This window comes from Buteo buteo, chromosome 23, assembly GCF_964188355.1.
Source record: "Buteo buteo chromosome 23, bButBut1.hap1.1, whole genome shotgun sequence".
Taxonomy (NCBI): domain Eukaryota; kingdom Metazoa; phylum Chordata; class Aves; order Accipitriformes; family Accipitridae; genus Buteo; species Buteo buteo.
This window is the reverse complement of record NC_134193.1, coordinates 22,531,068-22,553,452: the sequence shown is the minus strand read 5'-3', so window position 1 is coordinate 22,553,452 and position 22,385 is coordinate 22,531,068. Positions and strand designations below refer to the sequence as shown.

The window sequence follows — 22,385 nt, the reverse complement described above, 5'->3', positions numbered from 1 at the left end:
GCGGGGATGGAGACTGCACACCGCGAGCAGCAGAGCGAGGCCTCGCCGTAGCCTTGGCCCCTCAGCCGTGCTGCTGCCCAGAAATGACAGATCTGGCTGCCGAGGGGCTCTGGGAGCCCAGCCCGTGGTGGCTGGGGGTCCCGGTCACCCCAGCGCCGTGTGTTATCCATGGGAACGCAGGCAGCGCCCACACCCCAGAGCAGGCGTGGGAGGTGGCTGGGACCGGGGCTGGCTGAGCCCGCGACCCTTCCCCATCCCGTGCCGGCAGGCACCGCAACCCTCGGCTCCGAGTTGCTTTTGTTCCGTGTAGGGTTTGCTCGGCTCTTCTCCCGACCCCCGGCCCCTCCTGGGCTCCTCTTCCCGGATGGCAGGTCCCGCTCCATGGCTGCCCCGGCAGCTCCCCCGGGAGCTCGCGGTGAGCGTGGGGGCCATGGCCAAGGGGGTCTGCCGGCGGTGGGAGCGCTCCTTCCCGGCCAAATGGCAGCTGACCTGCACCGGGGGCTGCTCTGCTGCTATTCTTAGCCAGGGCTCGATTCCTGGTCGCTCTGGAGCGATGCTCCACCGAGCCCGTTTCCTGTTTGCCGCTCTCCCTGCCAGCGCCGCTTCCTACCCCCCGTGCCCGCGGGCGGCAGCGGGCGTGCAGGGCGAGCCGGGCGGGATGAACCGTGGGGGATGAGATGTGTGGGGCGAGCTGTGCGGGATGAGCCGTGTGGGATGAGCCGTGTGGGATGAGCTGTGTGCGATGAGCCGTGCGGGACGAGCCGTGTGGGATCAGCCGTGCGGGATGAGCCGTGTGGGGCCAGCAGCCATGGCTCCTCTTCACCGGGTGCTGCCGGCAGCACAGCCCCCAGCCGCGCAGGAGCTCCAGGTGCCCCCAGCCTCGGGGTCCCTGTGCCGCTGCCCTTCCTACAGCTCCCTCGGCATCAAAACACCTCGAATCGGAGCCCCCCCCGGGGGGCTGTGCAGGCAGCAGGCTCCTGCCTGTGCTGGGACAGACTGCAGCTCTGCACCAGCCACAAAGGGTCTCCTGACCGAGCGGGTCGGCCCTGATGGGACGGGTTCAGCTCCAGTGCCTGGCTCAGAGCCGGCGCCTCGAGCTCCCCATGGCCAAGGGCTTGGGCCGCAGCGTGTGGCCAGCCGGCCTGGGAGCATCCCAGTAAACAGGACGTGCTGGGAGCATGGGTGCTGCTGTGCCGGTCTGCTGCCGTCATGGAACATTTCATTAAGAATCCCTGAATGTGCAGCAATGAGTTAATACTGGCGGTGAACAACCGTTGTCTGACAGGCCGACCAGGATACTGTTGGCCGTAGCCGCTCCGTGCGGGGTGGCTGGCGCTAGGTCCGAACTGTCACCTCGTTAGTAGTGGCCCCAGAGGAGGTGTCGGGAGCTGCCGCACACCCCAGTGCTCCTCACGCAGCTTTCCCCGGGCTCTGTGAGCACCTCCGCGCAGCCGGCCGGCTGGCAGGACCGCCTGGTGCAGGGTAACAGGGGTGGTCCTGGCAGCAGCCGGGGGTCCCGGGGCTGTGCACTGAGCAGGGCCGGCTGCGGGGTGTTCCTCTTGCTCAGACACATTTAATTGTGCTCCAGCCCCCTGGACACCCAGTTCCCACGCTGGCCCTGCCGCTTTGCAGGCCGGATGCCCGGGGAGGCGGGGGGCTCGTTATTCCCCACCGACGGCGTGGGGCAGCTCCACCAGCCCCGTGGGAGCGGGAAGGGCCTCGTGCCCCTTCTTGCAGAGAGATGCCCCCTGCCCTGGGGTGCCCGGGACCGCAGCCCGGCGCTACCGAGGCCTGGCCGAGCATCTTCCCCCCAGCCCGGGGAGCGGCGGCGGGAGCTGCCGCCCTCAGCGCTGCCCTCGGGGGCTGCTCCTGCCCCGAGCCCCCCAGCTCCCTCTGCCCGCCGCCCCCCCCCCTCCCGGCTCTTGGCCCGGGGCTGCTGCCGCCCTGGGGTGCCGTGCCCGCTGCCCGCTGCCCGCTGCCGGCCGGGGCCTGCCGGGCCGGGGACCGGCCGCGGGGCAGAGCGCGGCCCCTTCCCCGTGTCCCCTCGTCCCCGGGCTGGCAGGTCCCTCCGCCCCCAGCCCGTCCCCGGCGCCGTGAGCCGCCCGCTCTCCCCAGAGGAGGTTCCCCAGCCCCCGGGGGGCTGGCCGCTCGCCCGCACCAACATGGAGATGCTCTTCCAGGCGCTATAAAGGGCTCCGGCTCCGGCACCTGCCGCTCCGCTCCGGCTCCGCCGCGCCGCGCTCCCGCTCCGCACCCAGCGCAGGGGCTGGGGACCACCGTCCCCGTCCCCGTCCCCCCCGGCCCGGCCCGGCCCGTCCCGCTGACCTGCCGGCTTGTCCCGCAGCAGGGCCGCTGGAGGGGATGGACTATTCCTATGATGAGGACCTGGACGAGCTCTGTCCGGTCTGCGGGGACAAGGTCTCCGGGTACCACTACGGGCTGCTCACCTGCGAGAGCTGCAAGGTAGGAGCCGGCCGGGGCGGGCGGGGGGGGGGGCCCGGGGGGAACGGGGCCGGGGCTGTGCGGGGACCGGCGCCTCTGCGGGGACCGGGGAAAGGCGCCCGGGGCTGTGCGGGGACCGCGGCGCGGGGGAGAGGGGGCCGGGGCTGAGCGGAGAGCGGGGAGGGGGCTCCGCGGGGGCCGGGGCAGCGGGGCCGGCCGCGGGCCGCTCCTCGCCCGTTTTCGTTCGCGGCGGATTCGCCCTCGGCGGCGGGACGGGAGCGCGGCCGCGACGGGAGCCCCGACAGCGGCGGGGCGGCCGGGGGGGGGGGGCGGCGGGGGCTGGGGAGGGGGGTGTCGCGGCGGGAGCCTCCGTCGGCAGCGGGACGAGGGGCCGGGATGCTGGTGCCGGGTGCCGGGGAGCCGGGCTGCCGGTGGCGGGATGGCGGGATGCCGGGATGCCGGGATGCCGGTGCCGGTGCCCGCCGCATCGCCGCCGCCCGCCGCCGCAGGGTTTCTTCAAGCGGACGGTGCAGAACAACAAGCACTACACCTGCACCGAGAGCCAGAACTGCAAGATCGACAAGACCCAGCGCAAGCGCTGCCCCTACTGCCGCTTCCAGAAGTGCCTCTCCGTGGGGATGCGCCTGGAAGGTAGGGCTAAGCCGCCGGCCGGCTCCCCGCGGGCACGGCCGGGCTTCCGCGGCTGCGGACGGGGCCGGGGGGCGGCGGAGGGGGCGGCCGCGGGGCTGCGCGGGGCTGCGCGGTTCCCCCGGCGGCGGTCGCGCTGTCCCCGCCGCCGCCCGCCCGCCCGTCCCCGCCGCGTCCCCGGGCCGGTAATTCCCGCGGCCGCTTCGATTCCGTTCTTCCCTCCCAAGTTAAAAAAAAATTCGTTTTCTCGCGTCGCCTCCTGCTTTTCCTTTTTTTGTTTTTGTTTTGTTTCCCCGGGGGTTTTGGCTGCTGCGGCTTCAACTTTCCAGGATTTTCTTTGCTGGCAGAGGGGTTGGGAAATAGCGTAGAAATTATTGTTTTCCTTAAGCACATAATTCCAGAAGCCGAGACTTAAGGAAAACGTTAAAAATGTTGGGGCGCGCAATAAAACTGCTGCAGACCCACCACGAATTACATTTTTTCCTCTTGGTGACATTTACTATAACAGATTTCTCGTCTGACTCTTGGGGAGTGCAATTACAGCCCCCCCGGCCACCACCTCACTCGTCTCAGAGAAGTCGATCCCGACTGAGATATCAGAGTCGGGCCCCAACATCCCCAAGTCGAGTGTTGTGGTTTCTGCAACGCTTAGCATGGGCCAAGAAAATACAGTCGGGGGGACAGATTGCTGGCAGGCGACTGCAAAGCAAAAGCGGACACAGAAAGGAGCCCCCCCCACCAGAGTCAGCCACCCCCCCACCTCTTCTCCCCTGAAATCGTTTACATTTTGCAGCGGATGAAAGCGGCCAGATGCACCGGCCGGGCTGAGACCCTCACCCAGCCAGGCTCGCTGCGCAGGGCTTCGCCTGCCCAGAGGCTCAGGGCAGAGTGCGGGTTAATCAGAAAGTACTGCGTGTACTTGCACAGCGGCTGCTCGCTTCCAGAAGCGGGATGAGAGCCTGCGAGCAGAGGCGCAGGAGTAAGACACAACATCGAGCTGCAAAATCAGCCCCTGCAAACTCCCAGCGTGGGCTGGCTTCCAGCCCCGTCTCCAAACAGATCCCAGTTTCACTCTCCTCCCCGGGCTGGAGTTACTGGTGCCTTAAATCAATCTGTGCATGCTCTGGCAGTTTTGACGGGTGCTGGAGGACAATTTGGGCGCTGGGCAGGGGCTGGGGCCTCTGGGGGCAGGCAGGCAGGGGCAGCAGTTGGGGTGGCCGGGGGGGAACAGGCGCGATCTCTGTTTGCCCCTTTTCAGCAGTTTTTGTCTTGCTCGCCCTGGAGCTCCTTTGGTCCCGTGGCCAGGGAGGGCAGCAGCCGGGGTATCGGAAGGCTGCTCCTCCTAAACAGCCTTTTTTTGTTTATTTTCTTGCTGTTAGCTTCTTAGCAAAGCCCTGCAGCCAGGCAGCTGGGGGGGATCCCCCAGTGCAGGGTGATATTCCCATGGGACCACCTCTTTTGCGGTAAAAACCGGAGCCTCAGTTCCGAGTATTTTTGGGCAGGGAATCTGAGGTGACACTTTGAAGGTGATCCTCCAGCTCCACGGGACAAAAGCAAGCCCGAGATGATTGATTTGGGGGACAGAGCATTGACCCAGGCCCCCCGTGAAGTGCTTGAAGGGATGCTGCAGCGAAGCCTGGCTGGGGAGAGCAGCACAGCCCTAGCCCAAGCCTGCCCGCACCCCTGGGCACCCCCCGGGCACCCCCACGTCCCTGCCCCGGGCAGGATGAGGTGGGCGAGGGGAGGCAGAGCTCAGCCTGCAGCTCACACCAGCCGGGGCTCTGCGTGGGGACGAGGGCAGGCGAGGCAGAGGGAGCGGGAAGGGGGCGCGCTGGGGGCCCGCTCCTGCCGCCGTGCCGGCTGGTTGCACCCCGGGTTTTGGGGGGGTGCTGGGGGTGCAGGCGCTTCCTGGGTGGCTCCGCTCAGGTCCCCTTGCCCCGGAGGTCGGGGCGCATCAGTCGCTTCCCGGCAGCCAGCTGGGATGCAGTGAATGGCAAGTTGTTCCCGATCCCAAGTGAGGCACAAACGGCAGGAAAAGCGGAGCAGGAGGGAATTAAAAGGCCTCTTCTCCCTTTGTGTCCTTGCTGGGAGAGGGAAGGGGGTGTGCTAGCAGTTGCCTGCGGAGGGTTTGAGAGACCAGGCCGTGAGCACCTCTGGCTGTGTGTGTGGGTGCAGGCAGCACCGTGGGGTCCCTGCCTGTGCACCCTTGCCCAGAGTCACGGTGGTCCACTTGGGATGTGATCCTGGGCATCGCTGGGCCCAGCCTTGAGCAGTGGTGGAAACACATTACGTCGAGTGGGTGGGAGATTTGGGCTTTCGGTGCGCTCTGGCATCGCTGGGGTGTGTGGCTGGGGACGCCAGCCCTGCCCGTGCCAGCTCGGGCTGCGTGACGGGGTCTGCCCACGGGGATCCCGGCAGGGGTACGCACACATTCTGACTGCGGCCATCTCCCTTGTAGCCCTGAAGTTGGGAGTGGCCCCGGGGCAGCTGTCTGTTGCCCAGAGGCGTGTGGGCAGGTTTTCAGGAGTGGGGGGCCACAGCACACCTCACCTCAGAGGATGCCTCTGGCTGCCCTGCTCCCAGCGAGATGCTGTTTTCATGAATAAAGAATGAGGGAGGAAGCACGGGGCAGCTCCCCTGGGAGCACATTCCTGCTCGCCCTGGAAATGCTGCTGCTCCCGGCGACGCTCCCCATTTCCAGCCTGCCTGAGGAGAGTTTGGGAGGTGCCCTGGCTCTCCGAGGGGGCTGGCCGTGCTTCCAGCGGTCCCAGGATAAATAGGCGAAAGAGAGGCAGAGGTAACAACAGCTGAGACACAAAAGCGAGGCCTGCCTGCTGTCAGCAGGGATGGAAACTAGCGGAGGGTTTTTTCCCTTTGATGCTAAGTCTGTGGGCTGTGCTCGCTGGCGCGCTCTCCTCCATCCCTCTGCACCGACGTCCAGCTCCCAGCTCCCAGCGAGCTGAGGCTCTTCCAAGGGTGGGCCGGGGCAGCAGTCCCCAGGAGCGCAGCGGGGCGGTGCGGAGGGATGAGCTCCTGCTGCAGAGAAGCACCTGCTCCCTCACGGACTGACACATTCTTGGGTTTCTTTTGGGGTTCGGAGGGAACATCTGCTTTGCTACAGCCGGGAGATTGCGATGGGGCCATCAGAGTGACTCCACCAGTGGGATGCCGTGGCAGAGCCCCTTGGCCGTAGCCGATACCCGGCAGGGATGGGCAGCCTCCTGCCCAAAAGCCGGCACAGCCCTGCTGTGGTGTGCAGTGCGCCCAGCGGGACCTGCCAGCTGTGCCGCCTGTGAAAGGGGCAGAGCTTTGCAGAAAAGAAGCATGTGCAGCCTGGATGCAGGCGAACCAGGGTCCCGAGTGGGCTGTGGGGTCCCAGGCTCTGCAGAAACAAGGAAATCCCAGGGCTGGTCCAGAGCCAGGGGTCGTAAGAATGAAAGTGGGTGTCGAGCCCCCTCGTCTGTCTGGGCTTCATGGGCTGTCCCCTCAACCTGTGAGGGATGCAAGCTGCTTTATCCCCCAGCCCATTTTGTAGTTAAAGTCAAATGTCTCTTCCTTTCCTGCAATTCCCAGAGGCTCTAAGGGTGACACAGGCAAGGCAAGAGCCGGGGCCAGGCACCTGAACCTGCCATGTCACGTCCATGGTGTGCACGGCTGGGCTGGGAGCGGCACAGCCTGCCAGTGGCTTTCTGGGAAGGTATTCCCAGTGCCCCCCAGCCCCGTTTGGCCACCAAATCCCCCCCCCCATCACTTTCTCTGTGTCACGTGGAAGCACTGGTCTCCCTCCGCGCAGGTTCACTGCAGCCTCTGCCCTCTCTCTGCCCCCCAGCTGTGCGTGCAGACAGGATGCGCGGCGGGAGGAACAAGTTTGGGCCCATGTACAAGCGGGACCGTGCCTTAAAGCAGCAGAAGAAAGCTCTGATCCGTGCCAACGGCTTCAAGCTGGAGACCGTGCCTCAGATCATGTCCCCGGTGCAGAACGACTACAGCCTGTCCTCCACCATCCACAGCATCCACGCCATGTCCAAGACCTTGCCGCCCAATCCTGCCGCCCTGACGCCCGTCGACTACGAGCGCAGCCCCTACGGGACGCCCTCCCTGGGAATGACTGTGCCCAGCCACGTGCCGCTCGCCAGCTACCACTACCCCTCCTTCCCCAACCGCACCATCAAGTCCGAGTACCCGGACCACTACACAAACGTGCACGAGTCCATGCCCGCCTACGTGTACCCAGAGACCTACCCCAGCAGCTCCCCCCCCGACATCCCCGAGGTCATCCTGAAGCTGCTGCAGCTGGAGCCCGACGAGGCCCAGGTGAAGGCACGGATACTGGCTTGCCTGCAGCAAGAGCAAGGCAAAGGCCGGCACGAGAAGCTCAGCACCTTCGGCCTCATGTGCAAGATGGCCGACCAGACGCTCTTCTCCATCGTGGAGTGGGCACGGAGCTGCATTTTCTTCAAGGAGCTGGAGGTAGGAACCTGGGCGGTGGGGAGGGACGCTGCACTGGGCGGGAGACGGGAGGCAGGTAGGGTTGGGGCTGAAATGCCGTGAGGATGGGAAGCTGCCATGGGCAGGATTGGGGCTGAAATGCTGTGAGGACAGGGCAATGCCCGTGGGCATGAGCCCGGGGCCACCAGTGCTGCAGATCTGCTGGTGCGTCCCTGTCCTGCTCCTGGCTCCCCGCACCAGAGCGATTCCCGCTGTCGCCGCAGAGCTAATGATTTCAGATTCATCACGGTGGGGGCAGGTGTGGGAGCAATCGCTGGCAGAGTGACTGTGGTGTCAAGCTCAAGATATAATTGAAAAATGTAACGTTGAGGAATTATAGTTGAGACAATTCTCTCCTCCGTCTTTAGGAGGAAAATCGATGCTGTCGGGTGGGTGCCTATTAGCACCAGGGAGCCAGGGCAGGGCTGGCCGGGGCAGGGGACACCACGAAGCCTCCTCCAGAGCTGCTTCTGCTGCCGGCAGCCTGTGAGCGTGCCTGGCTGGGGGACATGGAACTGACCCCCGTCCTGCCGGGCCATCCCCTCTAGCAAATCCCCCCAAATACTTGCTGGGGCCAAGGGGTGGATTAGCAGAGGAGGGACAGCCTCTGCCATCCTGCAAACCTTGCCAAGCTTTCAGACATTTTCCATTCATGTCCTGGGCTGAACTAGGATCACAAACTGGTGCAAAAATGGGAGAGGAAATTTTGCAATGATGTGGCCAAAACCCAGAGAGCCATGTCCTGGGGCAGCTGAGAGACCTGGGTGCCTTCCTGTGCTTCCAGAATGAGGCTGTGCTACCGGCTCTGGCCAAAATCACCTTCCTCCCGTGGTGCTGTGGGGACTGTGCCCCAGGACAGGGCCAGGCTCTTCCCCATGCCCATCCCACGGGGTGCCATGGGGCCAAGCGTTGCAGAGCCTCACAGCTCAAAATAGCCCCTGGCTGCCGGAACAGTGTCAGGAAACAGCATTGTAGGAGTGGGTCGGGCTCATTTCAATCATATCAGTGTCCAGCCTGGATTTTGGGAACAGGGTGGTTGTTGTTTTGCAGGAGATATTGTAAACAGTGTAAATTCAGCTCCTGGTGCCGCGTAGCCTTGTAAGTCCATTGTCAGCCTGATTGTGCCACCAAAATAGGCTGTTTCCGTGTGAATCCGCGTCAGCGGGCACTCCTCCTCCTGTGGGGCTGGGGGGGGGACAGGAGCACCAGAGGCCTCACCTGGCAGGGCCACCGGCATCCTGACGTGCCCGGGACACGGGGTGCAGTGCCCAGGGATGGGAGCTCGGCTGGGCATCCCTGTCCATCACTGCCACCCCGGGGGCTCATGCCTTTTGACTTCATCCATGGGGTAAGCGTGGGGCAGATCTCCAGCGTCTCACAGGGCCAGGGACTGCACGACACCGTGTCCCACCCTGACTCCAGAGGGAGCGTGAGAAAGCGCGGTTGTTGCTGGCCTTGTCTCCCTCCCGTGCGCTGGCTCGGCAGCGCACAGCAGAACCCGGCAGGTCCAAGCCCCCAGCACAGGGCTGTGGTGCCCGGGCCCCTCTGGGCATGTTCCCCCTGGGGATGCCCACCACCCACCCGGCACGGCGTGTCCTCCCCGGCGCAGGGTGGTGGCTTTCCCCTGGGCACGTGGGGAGAAGCTTTTGGGAAGCAGGAGTAGGTCTGCATCTCCTGAAACCCCACTCCTGCTCCTGCCTGGCACATAAAAGCAAACAGCTGCTGGGGCGGTAAATGAACTCCCGCTAGTGCAGAGTTTATGGCTTTACCCTAAAGCCTGCTAGCACGGAGTAAAATTGTGATCTCGGAGATCGATGGCCGTCATGCAGGCAGTCCCTGCTGGGTGCTCAGGGCTCCTCGGAGCAGGAGATGGCAGCAGCCCTCTCCATCCCCTGGGAACATCTGTGTGAAGGCAATGGAGTCCGCCCCCAGCCGGGGAAGGGCTGTTGGCCGAGGCCGGTGCGGGGATCCAGGCTGGAAGGGCATCGGGCTGGGACATCGCTCCGGGGCATCAGGCTGGGCTGATGCCAAGCCGGGAGGGGGTGAAGGCGGGTGAGAAGGGGGTGCGGGCAGATGACCCCGTGCGCGGCATCCCCTGCCTGAACACTCCCAGCACCCACGTGCTCCTGCCACAGGGCTGTTTTGCAGACAGCTGGGTTCGCCTACGGGCCTCGCAGGGAGCCTGGAGAGGACGGAGCAAAACCTCGGGGCCGTGGGGACCTGCTGGCTCATGCCTGGCCGGGACGAGCCTTTGGTCCCTGCCCAGGGAGAGCGGGAGCAGGTCGCCCCTGGAGGCGGCAGGTCCTGTTCCCATTCCCATTCCCACACTAGCAGCCTGGCGAGGGGCAGTGGCAGATTGGGTGCTTTGCCATCTCCTCCCGGTGGGGTGGCCGGGGTGGGGGGCGTTGGGAAGAGCCCCCCCGGCTCTGCCGCTGCGCCCGGGGAAGGAGGGGGGAGATGGGCTAATGGCCTCTTGACATCGGCTCACACGCCACGTCCGCCCACAGGCGCGGGGCAGTCAGATTGAAAACAGATTTAACTTCCCAGATATATCGTTTCATTTAAGGGCCAGTAATTCTGTCAGTCTGCCACTGACAAACGAGGGTCCCCATGCCAATCCGCCGGGGAGACTGATGTCGCGGCGTTCATCTCGTGTCACCAGGCAGAGAATTACGGACTGCGCTGGCCTTCGGAGGCAAGACTAATAATGCCGCGCGGCAGAGGGGGATTTGGGGGCCCGCTTGTTTATCGAGGGCCGGCCAGGCAGCCGCGGCGCGAGGCCGCGCGGGCGGAGGTGGAAGAGGTCAGCGCTGACGCCCATAAATACGAACTTTAACTGAGTCTAGATGAGATGTGTCAGGACTGAGGGAAGATTTGCAGCATCTCTTCAGGAAGAAAAATATGGGCCGGGGGTGAAATATATTTTGTTGGGTCGTGAGTCTCAGGCAACTTTGTCCTTTCAGATGTAATTTTTTTATATATATATGGAGAGGGACAGACAGAGAGATGTGCATACACACGCATGCTTGCACACTCACATTGTGTCTGGTTTCGGTTTGGTTTATAGCCACGTATCTTGCACAGCCTGGTTTATATAGGTGTTACTGCCATACGTACATATAAATATTGTGCACACAGGGGTGCAGTGACCTTTAGATTGGGATGAGCAGCCAGGAATGTTAAACAAATTGCCGCGGTTTCAGCCCGAAGGCCGGGCTGGCCTGGGTGTGCGGCGGGTCCTTGCCGCCAGTGGAGGGGCATGGCACGGCCACGGGGAGGTGGGCTGATGCCGATCGCCTCCCTGGCCCCTCCTCGCCGTGGGGCCGGGGCAAACCACCCTCCCATCCACGGGCAAGCGCCAGTGTCAGGGGGAAGGGACACTGAGGGCAGAACCATTCCCATGGACCAAGGGGTTCCTGCGGGTCGCTGGGTCTGCTGGGCTGCTGTCCCTCGCTTCTCGTTAAGAGATCTCGGAGCCACGACGAAGCCTATTTGTAGTCAGTTGCTTCTCTGCCTTTAGCACACATGGGTCATCTTGACCCCATCTCCTGGCCAACGGCCAGAGCGTTTTTGGCAGATTTAAAATCTCCTTCTGGTCATGGATGCTGCAGCAATGTTTAGCATCCTATGCACTAGGGGAAATGTGATGGCTTTCCCTGCCTGCTGGCGTTCCGGCTGGCACAGCCGTGCCCTCGCTCCTGGGATGCACACGCAGAGCCACGATGCCCACGCAGCCTTGCAGCTGGCTGCCTGCGAGCCCCAGCAAAAAGCAGTAGCCTGGGACACGGTTCTCTGCCAGCAGGGAGACGAGATCCTGGCCCTGCCACACTGGTCTTGGTGTTTTTTTGCTTTAAGATGCCCATCGCGGTGGTATCTGGGCAAGTGGATGGGGACCTGCATTGACCATCAACACCTTAGACTTGTGTGGGGTTTCGATTGCAGGTGTCTGGCGGATGGTAATCCACTTTCGCACTTCTCAGTAGCCAAGGTGACAGGTCCTGCTCGCACCCAGTAATTGCCCGGGCTGCGGCTCAGGGCACTGGTGTGTGCCGTGCACTTGTGTGGGAGCTGCTGGGGCAAATCCTGCACCAGGGATCTGGGAGGAGGCCTGGACAACATCCCTGGGCTGAAGGCAGGTCAGGGGCATCCGAGCCCTCCTCGTGCCTGTGGTGTGCTGAAGCTGGTGGGGAGACGCTGGGGATCGATGTCTTGTGACCCGCTCAGGGCTTCTGAGCGAAGCAGGATTGCTGGTGGGTCACTCTGCTTCGTAACGCTGCGGAGATGTTCGAGGGCAGACAGCGGTACCTGAGGTGGGACATGCCCTGGACCAGCCGTGCAGGGAGCAGCAAGCGCAAGCAGGGCTCTGCTGTCCCCGCGGGGGTTTGGCTTCGGGATGCTGAGGCACTGGGGTGGCTTGAGCCCTTTTTGGGGAGCCCCAACAGTTCCAGGGTCTTCCTCTCCTCAGGCCTATAAACCCACAGGGAGGGTTGCAGGAGGTTTAAAGCTACATCCGCATGCAGGTCCTGCAGCCGGGCAGCACCGTCTGTGCCTCTGCACACCCTGGCCCCCTCCTGCCCTTGGTCCCAGCCCATTTGCTGCAGGGAAATGCATTTTTCTGTGGGTCACAGGCCTTCAGCATCAAGGCGCTTTCGGCGGCAGGGGAGTGCTCTCCCTGTGCTGGGAGCGTTTCGCTGCCGTGTTTTGTGAATGGGTTAAATGCCTGCTTTAAAAAAAAAAAAATCACCTCTTAAAGACAGCTTGCATCAGGTCCTTGATAAAGCACTCCGTTGAAAAGCCTTGACATTAAAAGAGGAAGATCCTTTGCTTAACTTTTAAAGGCGAGAGTGCCTGCGTGCCGCCTCGCCGGGAGGATTGATTGACTCTGAGTGGCCGTCCATTAGCAGCCCTCTCCTCCTGGGAGGCCAAGGGCTGGCGCTGGGCACAGGCGAGGTGATCTCCAGCCCGGAGCCGCACTGCCAGAGCGGGGCCGTGGGGGGATGCCTGCTGCTGCCCCAGTCCAGGGCACAGGGACCCCCAGCTTGGTGCTGGGGTGCAGGCAGGGCTGGGGTCTCTGGAGATGTCCCCAAGCCCTGCCCAGCCCTCAGAGCCCCCAGCCCACCCTGTCATGCCCCCAGCTGCATCTCCCCCCCATGCCACAGCCACGTGGCTCCAGTGCACTGCGATGCTGCCAGGCAAGGCTGTGGCACGCCGGAGAATGCCGGCCAGGGAACAGCCATGCGACAGCCACGCAGGGCGAAATGTGTTGCTGACGGGATGCAGAGAGGTGCTCTGCTGAGGGAGCTGAACCCGCCTGTAGAGTTTGGGAGAAGCTGGTTAGTAATTTTTAAAGGCAGAAAAGAAGATTTCAAAAATGTTGAAATGCTTCCTTTTGGAAAAGCTGAATTTTTTAAAAACATTTTCAGGCTAAAACCTTCAGTCTGTCCCTTCTGGAGCTCATCCTGCTCAGGAATGAGGCACAGGAAGGAGCTTCCAAAACAACGCTGCGACTCAGCCAGAGCAGAGGAGCTCGGCACTGGCCAGGGGCGTGCGGCTGGGCTGGCAGCACGCTGCTGCGCCAGGAGCCCAGCTCCCCGCAAGGGCTGGCCGTGGTTACAGCCAGCCATTCACCTTGGGGCAGAGGTCATCACGAATTCCGAAAATCTCTGTTTTGTTTTGATGCAGAATGAGCTTTTCCCCAGTTCTTTGTTCAGCAGCTGAACAGAAACCTCACGGTCTATTCTGCTGGGCTGTGTACTGTGGCTCCTTTTCCAGTTTGGGCGATGCGGTGGCGAGCCTGGCCTTGGCAGCCCCGTTGCATCTTGCTGCAGGTGGGTTTCGTGCCGTTGGGCAGGAGTGGGCGCCGCAGCCCTGGTCGCCGTCGCTGCCTTCTGCGCCACATCTCCCTCCCCGCGCTGCTGCGCATCCAGCTCTGGCCACTCACCGCACTTGAGAAACAAATCCCGGCAGCTCACAGGGAGTGCCGGGCTCTGAGACCATAAAGCTCTTTCTCATCTGACTTCTATTCCTTTTGCAATCTTTCAGCACTGGTTTATTGCAGCCTCTTCAGCAAAACGAGGGTATTATCCAGTCCTGTGATACTGCATCTGTCTTCCTTCTATTAAAGGCAGCGAGCACAATGGCACTGCAGAGCTCTTCTGCTGGCGCTGAATTTGCTCTGCAGGGAAGTATCACTGATAACCCCCCCGGCCTTTCCTTACAACAGCCTCGCAGGAGAAGGGGGCTCCGGGCGGGGGGGGGTTTCAGCTCTTTGCAGAAAGGAGTTGGGGTCCCACGGAGATCAGTGCGGAGGGGACGGAGCGGGTCGGGTGGATCCATGGTGGTTCTCGGCAGGGTGGCGGGGATGGCAGCTGAGCGGCAGGCTGCCTGCCCGCTCCCTCAGCTGGGATGGCAGCGTGCCCCGCGTCACACCACGACCCCGGCCTCTTTGTTTCGCCAGACGCAGCCGTTGGCGCTGGCAGCTCGTCCTGCCCATCGCTGGCGCTGCCTGCAGCCCACCGGCTTTCCCGCAGGACCTGCAGAAGTCCTTGCAGTTGTGTCCTGGGTTGAGCTTCTTATCGGAGGCAATCGCAGCTATTTCTTTGAAAGCGTAGCTGTGGACGCTTATACCTGTGCCTGCACGTACACATCAGCACACGTGCAAACGTGCACGTGATCACGCGTGTGCTGAAGCGTGGGCAGAGGCTGACCTGGCAGGTGCAGGGCGCAGCGATGCCCGTAGCCGGCAGCTCCCCCGTGGCCATGCTGCGCTGCAGCAGCTCTGTGCCCCCCCCTCCGACAAACCTGCCATCCCGGGCAGGGAGGCAAGGATGGATACTGTCTTCTTTCATTTTAAAGTATCCAGAGGGGCTGCCGGGACACACAGGGCCTTTGTGCAGCAGCCACGCGTTCCCTCCCGCCCGGGGATGCAGCCAGCAGTCATTTTGTTAAAGATTTGTGTGTGGTTCGGGGAGGTTGTGCCTGGTGGGGGAAAACCCACGCTGATAAGAGCCACCGAAACACGCTGAGCTGCTTCAAAGCTGGCCCTGCGCAGCCGCCCAGCCCGTCTCCTCTCCTCCAGCCCAGCATCCCCTTACCAAGGGTGCAGCTCCAGCTCTCCCTGCCCGCCCAAGGGGACCTCGCTGCCGGGCTGGCCTCCCACGGGATATCTGCCGGGCACGGGGTGGGTGCTGTGTGAGCGCAGTACAAGGTGTGTGTGGGGCGTGAGCCTGCAGGTGTAACGCGGCCGCAGGGTGCTGGTGGTCGCAGTCCTCGCTATAGACGCTAACCAGTGCTGTGGGTGTCAGTCTGGCCATCCTCTCCTCCCACCCAACGTGGAGGGAGGGCTGGAGGCGATGCAGGGGATACCAGTAGCAAGATGAAGTGGGGCGCAACGTCCAGCCCAGTTACATGCTGGCAGGGGTGGACGTGGGAACCAGGAGCCAGACTAGGGCTTTGCAATTAATGTTTCATAATCAGACGCAGCATCTCCTTGCTAGGAGCTTGCTCACAGTCAGACTGCAATTTCGATGTATAAATGTGTGTGTGAGAATTTGGGAAATGCTCTGCAGGTGGGAGGGTGAGGAGGGTTTCAGGTTCTTAAAAAAATGAGGCTTTTGCCAGGCTGCAAGACTCAGGGACAAAGTCCTGGAGGACAAAGTCCTGTCCCACCTGGAGGAGCCAGATTCCAGAGAGAGATGGGTGATGCTCCCTGCAACCCACCCGCGATGGCCTGCCAAGCAAATGCATGCACAAAGCAGACCTGAGGCTGGGCAAGTCTCTGTAGATCAGGTCACCTGGAGGCCTGGGGGGAGACAGAGGTTTGTCATGTCTCCAATGCATCATGTTGATGCCGTATCTGTACCAAGGCATTGCTCATCCTGGTGGCAGAAGGCCTCATCCACTCTCTGCTTCATGTAATGGCACCAATGACTGGACTTGTTGCTCTACTTCTGGGCATGTGAGCAGTGAAAATTGGATTTTTTTGACACTGATGCCAGTCCATTAGAAAACCCGTTTCTGTTGTGGTCAGGGCGAGACACAGACGGGTGCGAGTCCTGCCCAGGTCCAATGCTAATATGGCAACATGCCGTAGCGGCTGATGGTGTGAGTTTGAGCCGTCACTGCCACAGGGTTAGAACATAAAGCTGACCCTCGAACGCAGAGCTGGGGGGCAGGAGGGGGGGTGCAGGGACCGGGGCATCCCAGCCCGCTCCTGCCAGGCGGGAACAAGCTCGTGGAGACGCAGCCCCAGCTTCCCCCGTGGCCGAGCGTGCCCCAGCGCGATGGGCGTCAGCGGCGCTGCTCTGGCTGTGTTTCAGGTGGGCGACCAGATGAAGCTGCTGCAGAACTGCTGGAGCGAGCTGCTGGTGTTCGACCACGTCTACCGGCAGCTGCAGCACGGCAAGGAGCATAGCGTGCTGCTCGTCACCGGCCAGGAGGTGAGCGCCGGCCCACAGAGACTGCGGTGGCTGCTGCGGAGGGGTCGGTGGGGGCCGGGTGGTGGGGTGGAGGGGGGGTGCAGGGTGACTTTTGTCTTACCTCTGGCCCAGGGTTGCCTACCCGGTGCAGGGTGGACGGGTTCGTTTTGCTGTGCTATGGGATGGCTTGTGCAGAGTGTGGCATCCCATCGCATCCCATCGCATCCCATCCCATCCCATTCTGTCCTGTCCCGTGCCATCCTGTCCTGTCCCATCCTGCCATCCAGCTCCTGGTTCTGGAGAAAAATGTTTCTCGTGGAAAGATCAACAGCCACACCTGTACTCGCAGAGGCGGGATGTGAGAAGGGGCCCCTTCCCTCCCCAGGGGTGGTTTTTGGAGACGCGGGTGCCTGCGATGCCAGCACCCTGCAAAGGACCCCTCTTTTTTAACTGGTGCTGGAGAAACAGGGTTCCTGTTTCACTCATCAGCCTTTGCTTTGACACTCCTAATTCTCAGTCGGTACTCTGGGCTGGTGCCCGGCTCCTGCCCTGCGCAGGGTCCCCTGCAGCCGGTTTGGGGGGGACTGTGGCCACCATGGCTGACACCGTCCCCATCCCCACAGGTGGACATGTCGACCATCGCGACCCAGGCCGGCTCCATCCTGAACACGCTGGTGCTGCGGGCGCAGGAGCTCGTCCTGCACTTGCACTCGCTCCAGGTGGACCGGCAGGAGTTCGTCTGCCTCAAGTTCCTCATCCTCTTCAGCCTCGGTGAGCGCTGCCGCGGGGGGCACCAGGACGGGGGGCGGCCGCGCTCGGGTGTCATGGCCGTGCTGCCGCGGGGTCTCGGGGGGGTGCTGGGAGCGTGGCCGGAGGGACGAGGCGCAGCTCAGGGTCCAGCCGTGCCGGCTGCTGCGCCGGCGGGCAGCGAAGGGGCTTTTAATGAGGAGCCAGGAGCGAGGGCTGGGATGTGCCGGCTCCCACGCCTCGCCGGGGGCTCCGAAACGTCTCCCGCTGCGGGGTCAGGCTCTGCCTCCAGCCGCGGGGGCCGTTGCCACCCCGTTGGCCAAGCGGAGACTGTTTTGGTCACTCTCCCGTCGGACCGGGCAGGGAAACAACCGGCTGATACGGCCGCGGCAAAACAGGCGTGTTGACAGAGGCGGCAGCCCGGGACAGCCCTATCTCCCGGGATTTGCGTCAGAGAGCCCGTGCCACCGCGGCGGGCAGGGGCCGCGCGTGGCTCCTGATTAGGCTCAGCCCTGGAGCCTGCGGTCGGGCCGAGGCGGCGGGTTCACACAGCCCTGCCTCACCTAGCCAAAATACACAGGAGCACGGGTGCTGCTGCCAGAGCCCGCAACGTCCCTGGGGCTGCACAGCAGCTCTGCCCTGCTCCTGCCCTGCTCCTGCCTGATCCTGCCTTGATCCTGCCCTGCTCCTTCCCTGCTCCTTCCCTGCTCCTGCCCTGCTCCCGCCCTGCTCCCGCCCTGGCCATGCTGCCGCCCCTGCGGAGACCATCTCCCCATCCACCACAACCAGGATGAGCCTCCTTTCTCCGCAGGCATCGCCCCAAGGCCGGGATGTCCGTCAAAGTCTCACCAGAGGGATCTCAGCCCTCGGTGGGGTGGCGCGGCTGTGGGTGGTGCTGAGCACCACGGGGACCACAGGGAGCCTGGCTGCCTTCATTACCGGTGCTGACACCTTCCCCTCGGTCTCGTCCTGGTGGGAGATCTCACCTCCCTGTGAGAGGATGGTGGTGGGACCTGCGAGGGGCTCAGCTGGCTGCCACGCTCCCAGCCCGCATCTCTGCCACCGTGGCTGCTTCACCTCCCACACCTCCATGGCCGCTGCTAATTGCACGCACCCAGACGGGGCAGGAACTGGCATTTCCCCAGGGAAACTTATGCTTATGTATGTGCAGCGGCTGGGTGCCGGTGCCGAGTCGGGACAGTGAGCCCAGCTTGGGGCAGCCCTGTCTCCATCCCCATCCCAACTCATCCCTGTCCCTGTCCCCGTCCCTGTCCTAGTGCCTCGGTTTGTGCTTGCACTTCTGGTCCCATCCGGGGGGGTCCTGCCAGTGGCCCTGTGCCTCACTGCCAAGTGCAGCAGGCCGTGAGCTGCTCTCTGCGCTGTATGGACACTGCTGTGGGTTTTGGCAGTTTGTGCTTGAGGGAGAATTTGCATCGCTATATGTCACCGTCGCTGAGGAGGCAGCCTGCTCCAGGAGCAGCACCATCGCTGGGTTAATGGGTTAAGCGGGAGCACCGACATGCTGTAGGCAGTGGGAATCCACTCCCCCATCCTAGGGGCCAGGGTCACGGCCAGTAAGCTCTGAAGGATCCACTGGTTTGACTCAGGTTTGCTGTGGATATGTCCGGTTAGCAGGCAAGTCCGGCAGCCACAGGCACCCGAGGAATGGGAGCCGCGCTGCCATCCCATCCTGCACCTGCAGCATCTCCTCCGGCAGCTTTCTTTTCCTCTAGAGCTGTTTTGAAATCAAGAGAAAGTAGATACGATAATTTGCTGTTCAAGCAGTGATAAGGTATGGCACAAACAGTGCCTGGGCTGGGAAATAAAGGAGCTGGTGGGTCTTGTGCCCTGAGCTGGGACCTTCCCTGGCCTCTGCCCCGTGGGTTCAGCACCGGCAGGGCCAGTACCCCCGGTGCTGCCCCACGTACCCCTGCCACGGCACGGCACAGCACGGCCCATCGAGCAAGGGCAGCGTCCTCCCAGAGCACGGCCAGCACCGGCGGCCGCGGCTGCTGTGCCGATCGCAGCTGTGGTTCTGCTTCCCTGGAGCAGCGGCTTTCAGGGAGGGTGTGGAATCAAATAGCTGTGTTTTCCCATACATCATTTTGCCCCAAATCCAACTTTTTCTCTCCATATTGCAGAGCTCACTTGGAGTAATTTGCCCTTCGCAGGCTCAGCTGTAGAGGATGGGATTGTGTATTATGTGCAGGATGTAATTGCCTTTAACAAGAGAATTTCCACATTTACCACTCTGCCACAGCACAGTCAAAGCCAAGCCCCACTCACAAGAGCTGCCATTTGAGTTCTAAATAGATTTCTCTCCTGAGCAGGTAAAGAGATTTAATTAAAATTAGGGCTTCTCAAAATAGCAATATTTATGAGGACGGCACAGGTTAGCTTTGTTCTACAGAAGGGCTTAATAGAGCCTTAATGGATTGACCTATCATTCGATTTCATGACTTACATTCATGAAGCAGCTACTCTTGGGGAGGGGAGGAAGAGAGGCTTTTATAGCCCACATTCCCTTAAGCGTTTGCAATTTATCAGCAGCTTCTCCCAAACAAAAGGAGCTGTGAATAGGAAGAACACTTGAGGGCATAGAAATAATCCCAGGCATATCTGTATGTGTGATGGGAGGCTTTGTCACAGGACAGTCTTTGCAACTGCTGCAGTGTCTCTAAATGAAGTGAGTCAATGTTATTTGGACAACATTCTTTATTCCTTGCAGGAATGAAAAGATTATTCAAATATTCAATTAAACAGTGAATAGGGTCTTTCAGAGAACCAGGTGAGTTCATCGAGTAGAACTAGCTATTGTTGAGCCAACTCAGGGGATAGATTTGACATTTATCAATATAACTTCTTTTTTTTAATGACATGCAGAATAACCTTATGCAGATAAAGAGATTTCGTAACAACAACCCGGGTAGAAGGGAGACGGCCACAATAGGAGCAAATGTGCCGCAGGCGTGAAAAGGGAAGGGTGATCTGATAAAGTGCATCTTGGCACAACCTGCGGCGCTTTGTGCCTGTGCCGCACAGCACCCAGCCCGGAGCCCGAGCACGGGCCGGGGGTTCCCAGCTTTGCTGGGCTGGAGCAGCGCTGGGTGCCGTGGTCCCCCCCGAGGGAGCCCTGCAGGGCCAGGTAGTGTAGGGGGGGTCCACAGACACCCCCACCCAGTGGCACGGGGGTCCCGTCTGCTCCCGCCTGCTCAGGCACCTCCATCACCAGCACTGCGCTTTGCCCTCCCGAAAGCTGCTCAGCCCTCTGGGTACAGCCATGTTTGGCTCCCCGCTTTTTGGGGATGAAAACCAGAAACAAACCCCCAAGTCCCAGCTGCCTTGGCCAGAACCCGTGCCCAGGTTTCCGTGTTCCCAGCCTACGGGCGGGATGTGTCCGGGCTGCCAACACAGACCTGAATTTGGCCGTGCATCTGCGGCTGCTGGATGTGGGCGGTGGAGCCGGCAGTGCCGTTACCCAGCGCGGCGCTGCTGGGTGCCTCCGTGCCATACGGTAAATCCATGAAATCCGCTTGCCCCAAATGGGCTCGGTGCCGGGGTTTGCAGCAAGGTCTCCCGTGGGCAGGCGCCGAGATACCGTTGCTGCGTGTAGCTGTAGCCAGCTGATGGGGCAGTGCACGGCACTGTTTCCCTCAAGCCACTGAAATCTGCGTGTGGGGCTGGTTTAACAACATGTTGCGCAGATTAAAAATCAGTGCTTCCTTTACGGAGCACTCATGGCAACCCGAGCACTGAGGCAGCATCCTTGGAGGGCAGACCCCAGCTCAGGCTGCCCCAAAAGCCTGGAGAAACCCCAACCCACCAGCTGGGCTTGTCCCTGCAGTCACTCCTCTGCCATGGCTGCGGTTGCAGGGCAGTTCCAGACCCGTCGTCCCAAGGGACAATCTCTGCCCTGGGGCTGTGCATGCCCCACTCCTGCAGTGCTGCCATCAGGGCTGCAGCGGCCTCTTGGCTGCCAGACCCTGCCTGCACCTTGGTGCTGCGCTGCTTCCCACCCTGCAGGCAGCAGAGCTGGCAGCAGGATTATGGGGGAGCTGCTGCGACCCTGGTGAGGTGCGGAGGATTAGGGTTTCCAGGCTGGTGAGCCCAGTTGCCACATTGGAAAGACCAGGTTTATCGGGGAATTAATTCAGCCGCTTCCTCGACCTTCAGGAATTAAAGGGGGCTCATGGCAACAGCCCCCTCTGTGTGGGCGCAGCCAGCAACATCTTTTGGCTTTGCAGCTTCCTGAGTGGCAAGGGCAGGGGGACATCGGTCCTCCTGTTGCCGGGGGGTTTGGGTGTCCATCTTCAGCAGCGGGGGAGACCCGGGAGGCAGGGCAGGGATGGGCACCCCATGGCCGGGCAGGGATGGGGCATGGGACCCCTCCTGCACTGCGTTTTTGTGCACAAGGGACATTGACACAGGAGCGCGGGTCCCTCCTGGCGCACCCAGCGCAGCACGGCACGGATGGGGCAAACACGTGCGTTCGGCACCGTTTCACCATCGTCCTCCTCCCTTGCAGACGTGAAGTACCTGGACAACCACACGCTGGCTAAGGACGCTCAGGAGAAGGCCAACGCGGCGCTGCTGGAGTACACCGTCTGCCACTACCCCCACTCCACGGACAAGTTTCGCCAGCTGCTGCTGCGGCTGGCAGAGGTCCGGGCGCTGAGCATGCAGGCGGAGGAGTACCTCTACCACAAGCACCTGAGCGGCGAGGTGCCCTGCAACAACCTCCTCATCGAGATGCTGCACGCCAAGCGGACTTGAGCGCGGCCGCCAGCACGGACCCGGCGCAGCCCCGGTGCTGCCAGCAGCGCCGCAGGGGCAGGACGTGTGCCCGGGGCTGGCGGGCCGGTGCCGCCTCTCCACCCCGCCTTTCTCAGTGATGCTATTTAACCTGTACTATTGCAAAAGTCCCAGGTGGTTTATTTTAACACACGGTAAGGACAGTTGATGGCTGCGGGGCCGTGGGCTCGGCTGCTGGACTGCCCCATCGGCAGCGCTGGCCCCCTGGCTCCTCTGCACAGCCGGTGCCCAACCTGCCGCCTGCCCGACCCGGCTCTGTGGCACGAAGGAAGGGTAAAGCCTGTCCTGGCTTTTCTCTTATTTATGCTCCCCTCCTGCAGTCCCTACCAGCCATTTCTCCACCGCTGCCATCCCTCTCCCAACCCTGCCCCATGTCTCAGGGCCCCTCGTGCACAGGGCAGGGGAGAGGTGAGGTGAACCCTCCGGGCTGTGGTTTCGCGGTGGTCGGGGTGTCCCCAGCCACCAGCACAGAGGCGGAGGATTTCTGCAGGAGCCAAGCAGAACGCCAGGGCTGGGGCTGGAGATGTCGGCCCCACGCAGCCGAGCCAGGACCCCAGGGTGCACGTGCCGGGGTCCCTTCTCCTGGCTCCCCTCAGCGTTGCTGCCTGCTCTGCACCCCACCGCAGCCCCTGCCGAGCGAGGGCAGGCAGGGATGGGCAGTGCTGAGCCCTCGGCTGAGATTTGTTTTCTCAGTGCTTGCCGGTGCTGGAGACAGCAGCCATGGCTTTGCAGCTCTTGACAGCCGCAGTGCCCAGGGCCCACAGGTGTCCATGGCCAGCATGTCTCTGGGATGTCAAAGCTTTGCTGCAGAGGCTCTAAGAGATTTGGTAC

The 22,385-nt window shown here is 62.3% G+C and overlaps 1 protein-coding gene across 1 annotated transcript; it reads left to right on the top strand.

Moving 5' to 3' along the window:
- Window positions 1-2,361: 2,361 nt before the first annotated feature.
- NR5A1 (nuclear receptor subfamily 5 group A member 1) lies at window positions 2,362-21,515 on the top strand. Its single transcript, XM_075054849.1, has 6 exons — window positions 2,362-2,463; window positions 2,952-3,093; window positions 6,920-7,560; window positions 15,897-16,016; window positions 16,619-16,766; window positions 21,268-21,515. Exons 1-6 carry the CDS (start codon window positions 2,362-2,364, stop codon window positions 21,513-21,515), a joined length of 1,401 nt encoding a protein of 466 aa, XP_074910950.1.
- Window positions 21,516-22,385: the final 870 nt, after the last annotated feature.

What these genes read in the sequence shown, in the direction of transcription:
- NR5A1 (XM_075054849.1), top strand. Translation starts at nt 2,362, where the DNA reads ATGGACTATTCCTATGATGAGGACCTGGACGAGCTCTGTCCGGTCTGC. An exon ending in TTTTCTTCAAGGAGCTGGAG is followed by an intron (nt 7,561 to 15,896) that starts GTAGGAACCTGG and finishes GCTGTGTTTCAG; the next exon opens with GTGGGCGACCAGATGAAGCT. An exon ending in TGCTCGTCACCGGCCAGGAG is followed by an intron (nt 16,017 to 16,618) that starts GTGAGCGCCGGC and finishes CCATCCCCACAG; the next exon opens with GTGGACATGTCGACCATCGC.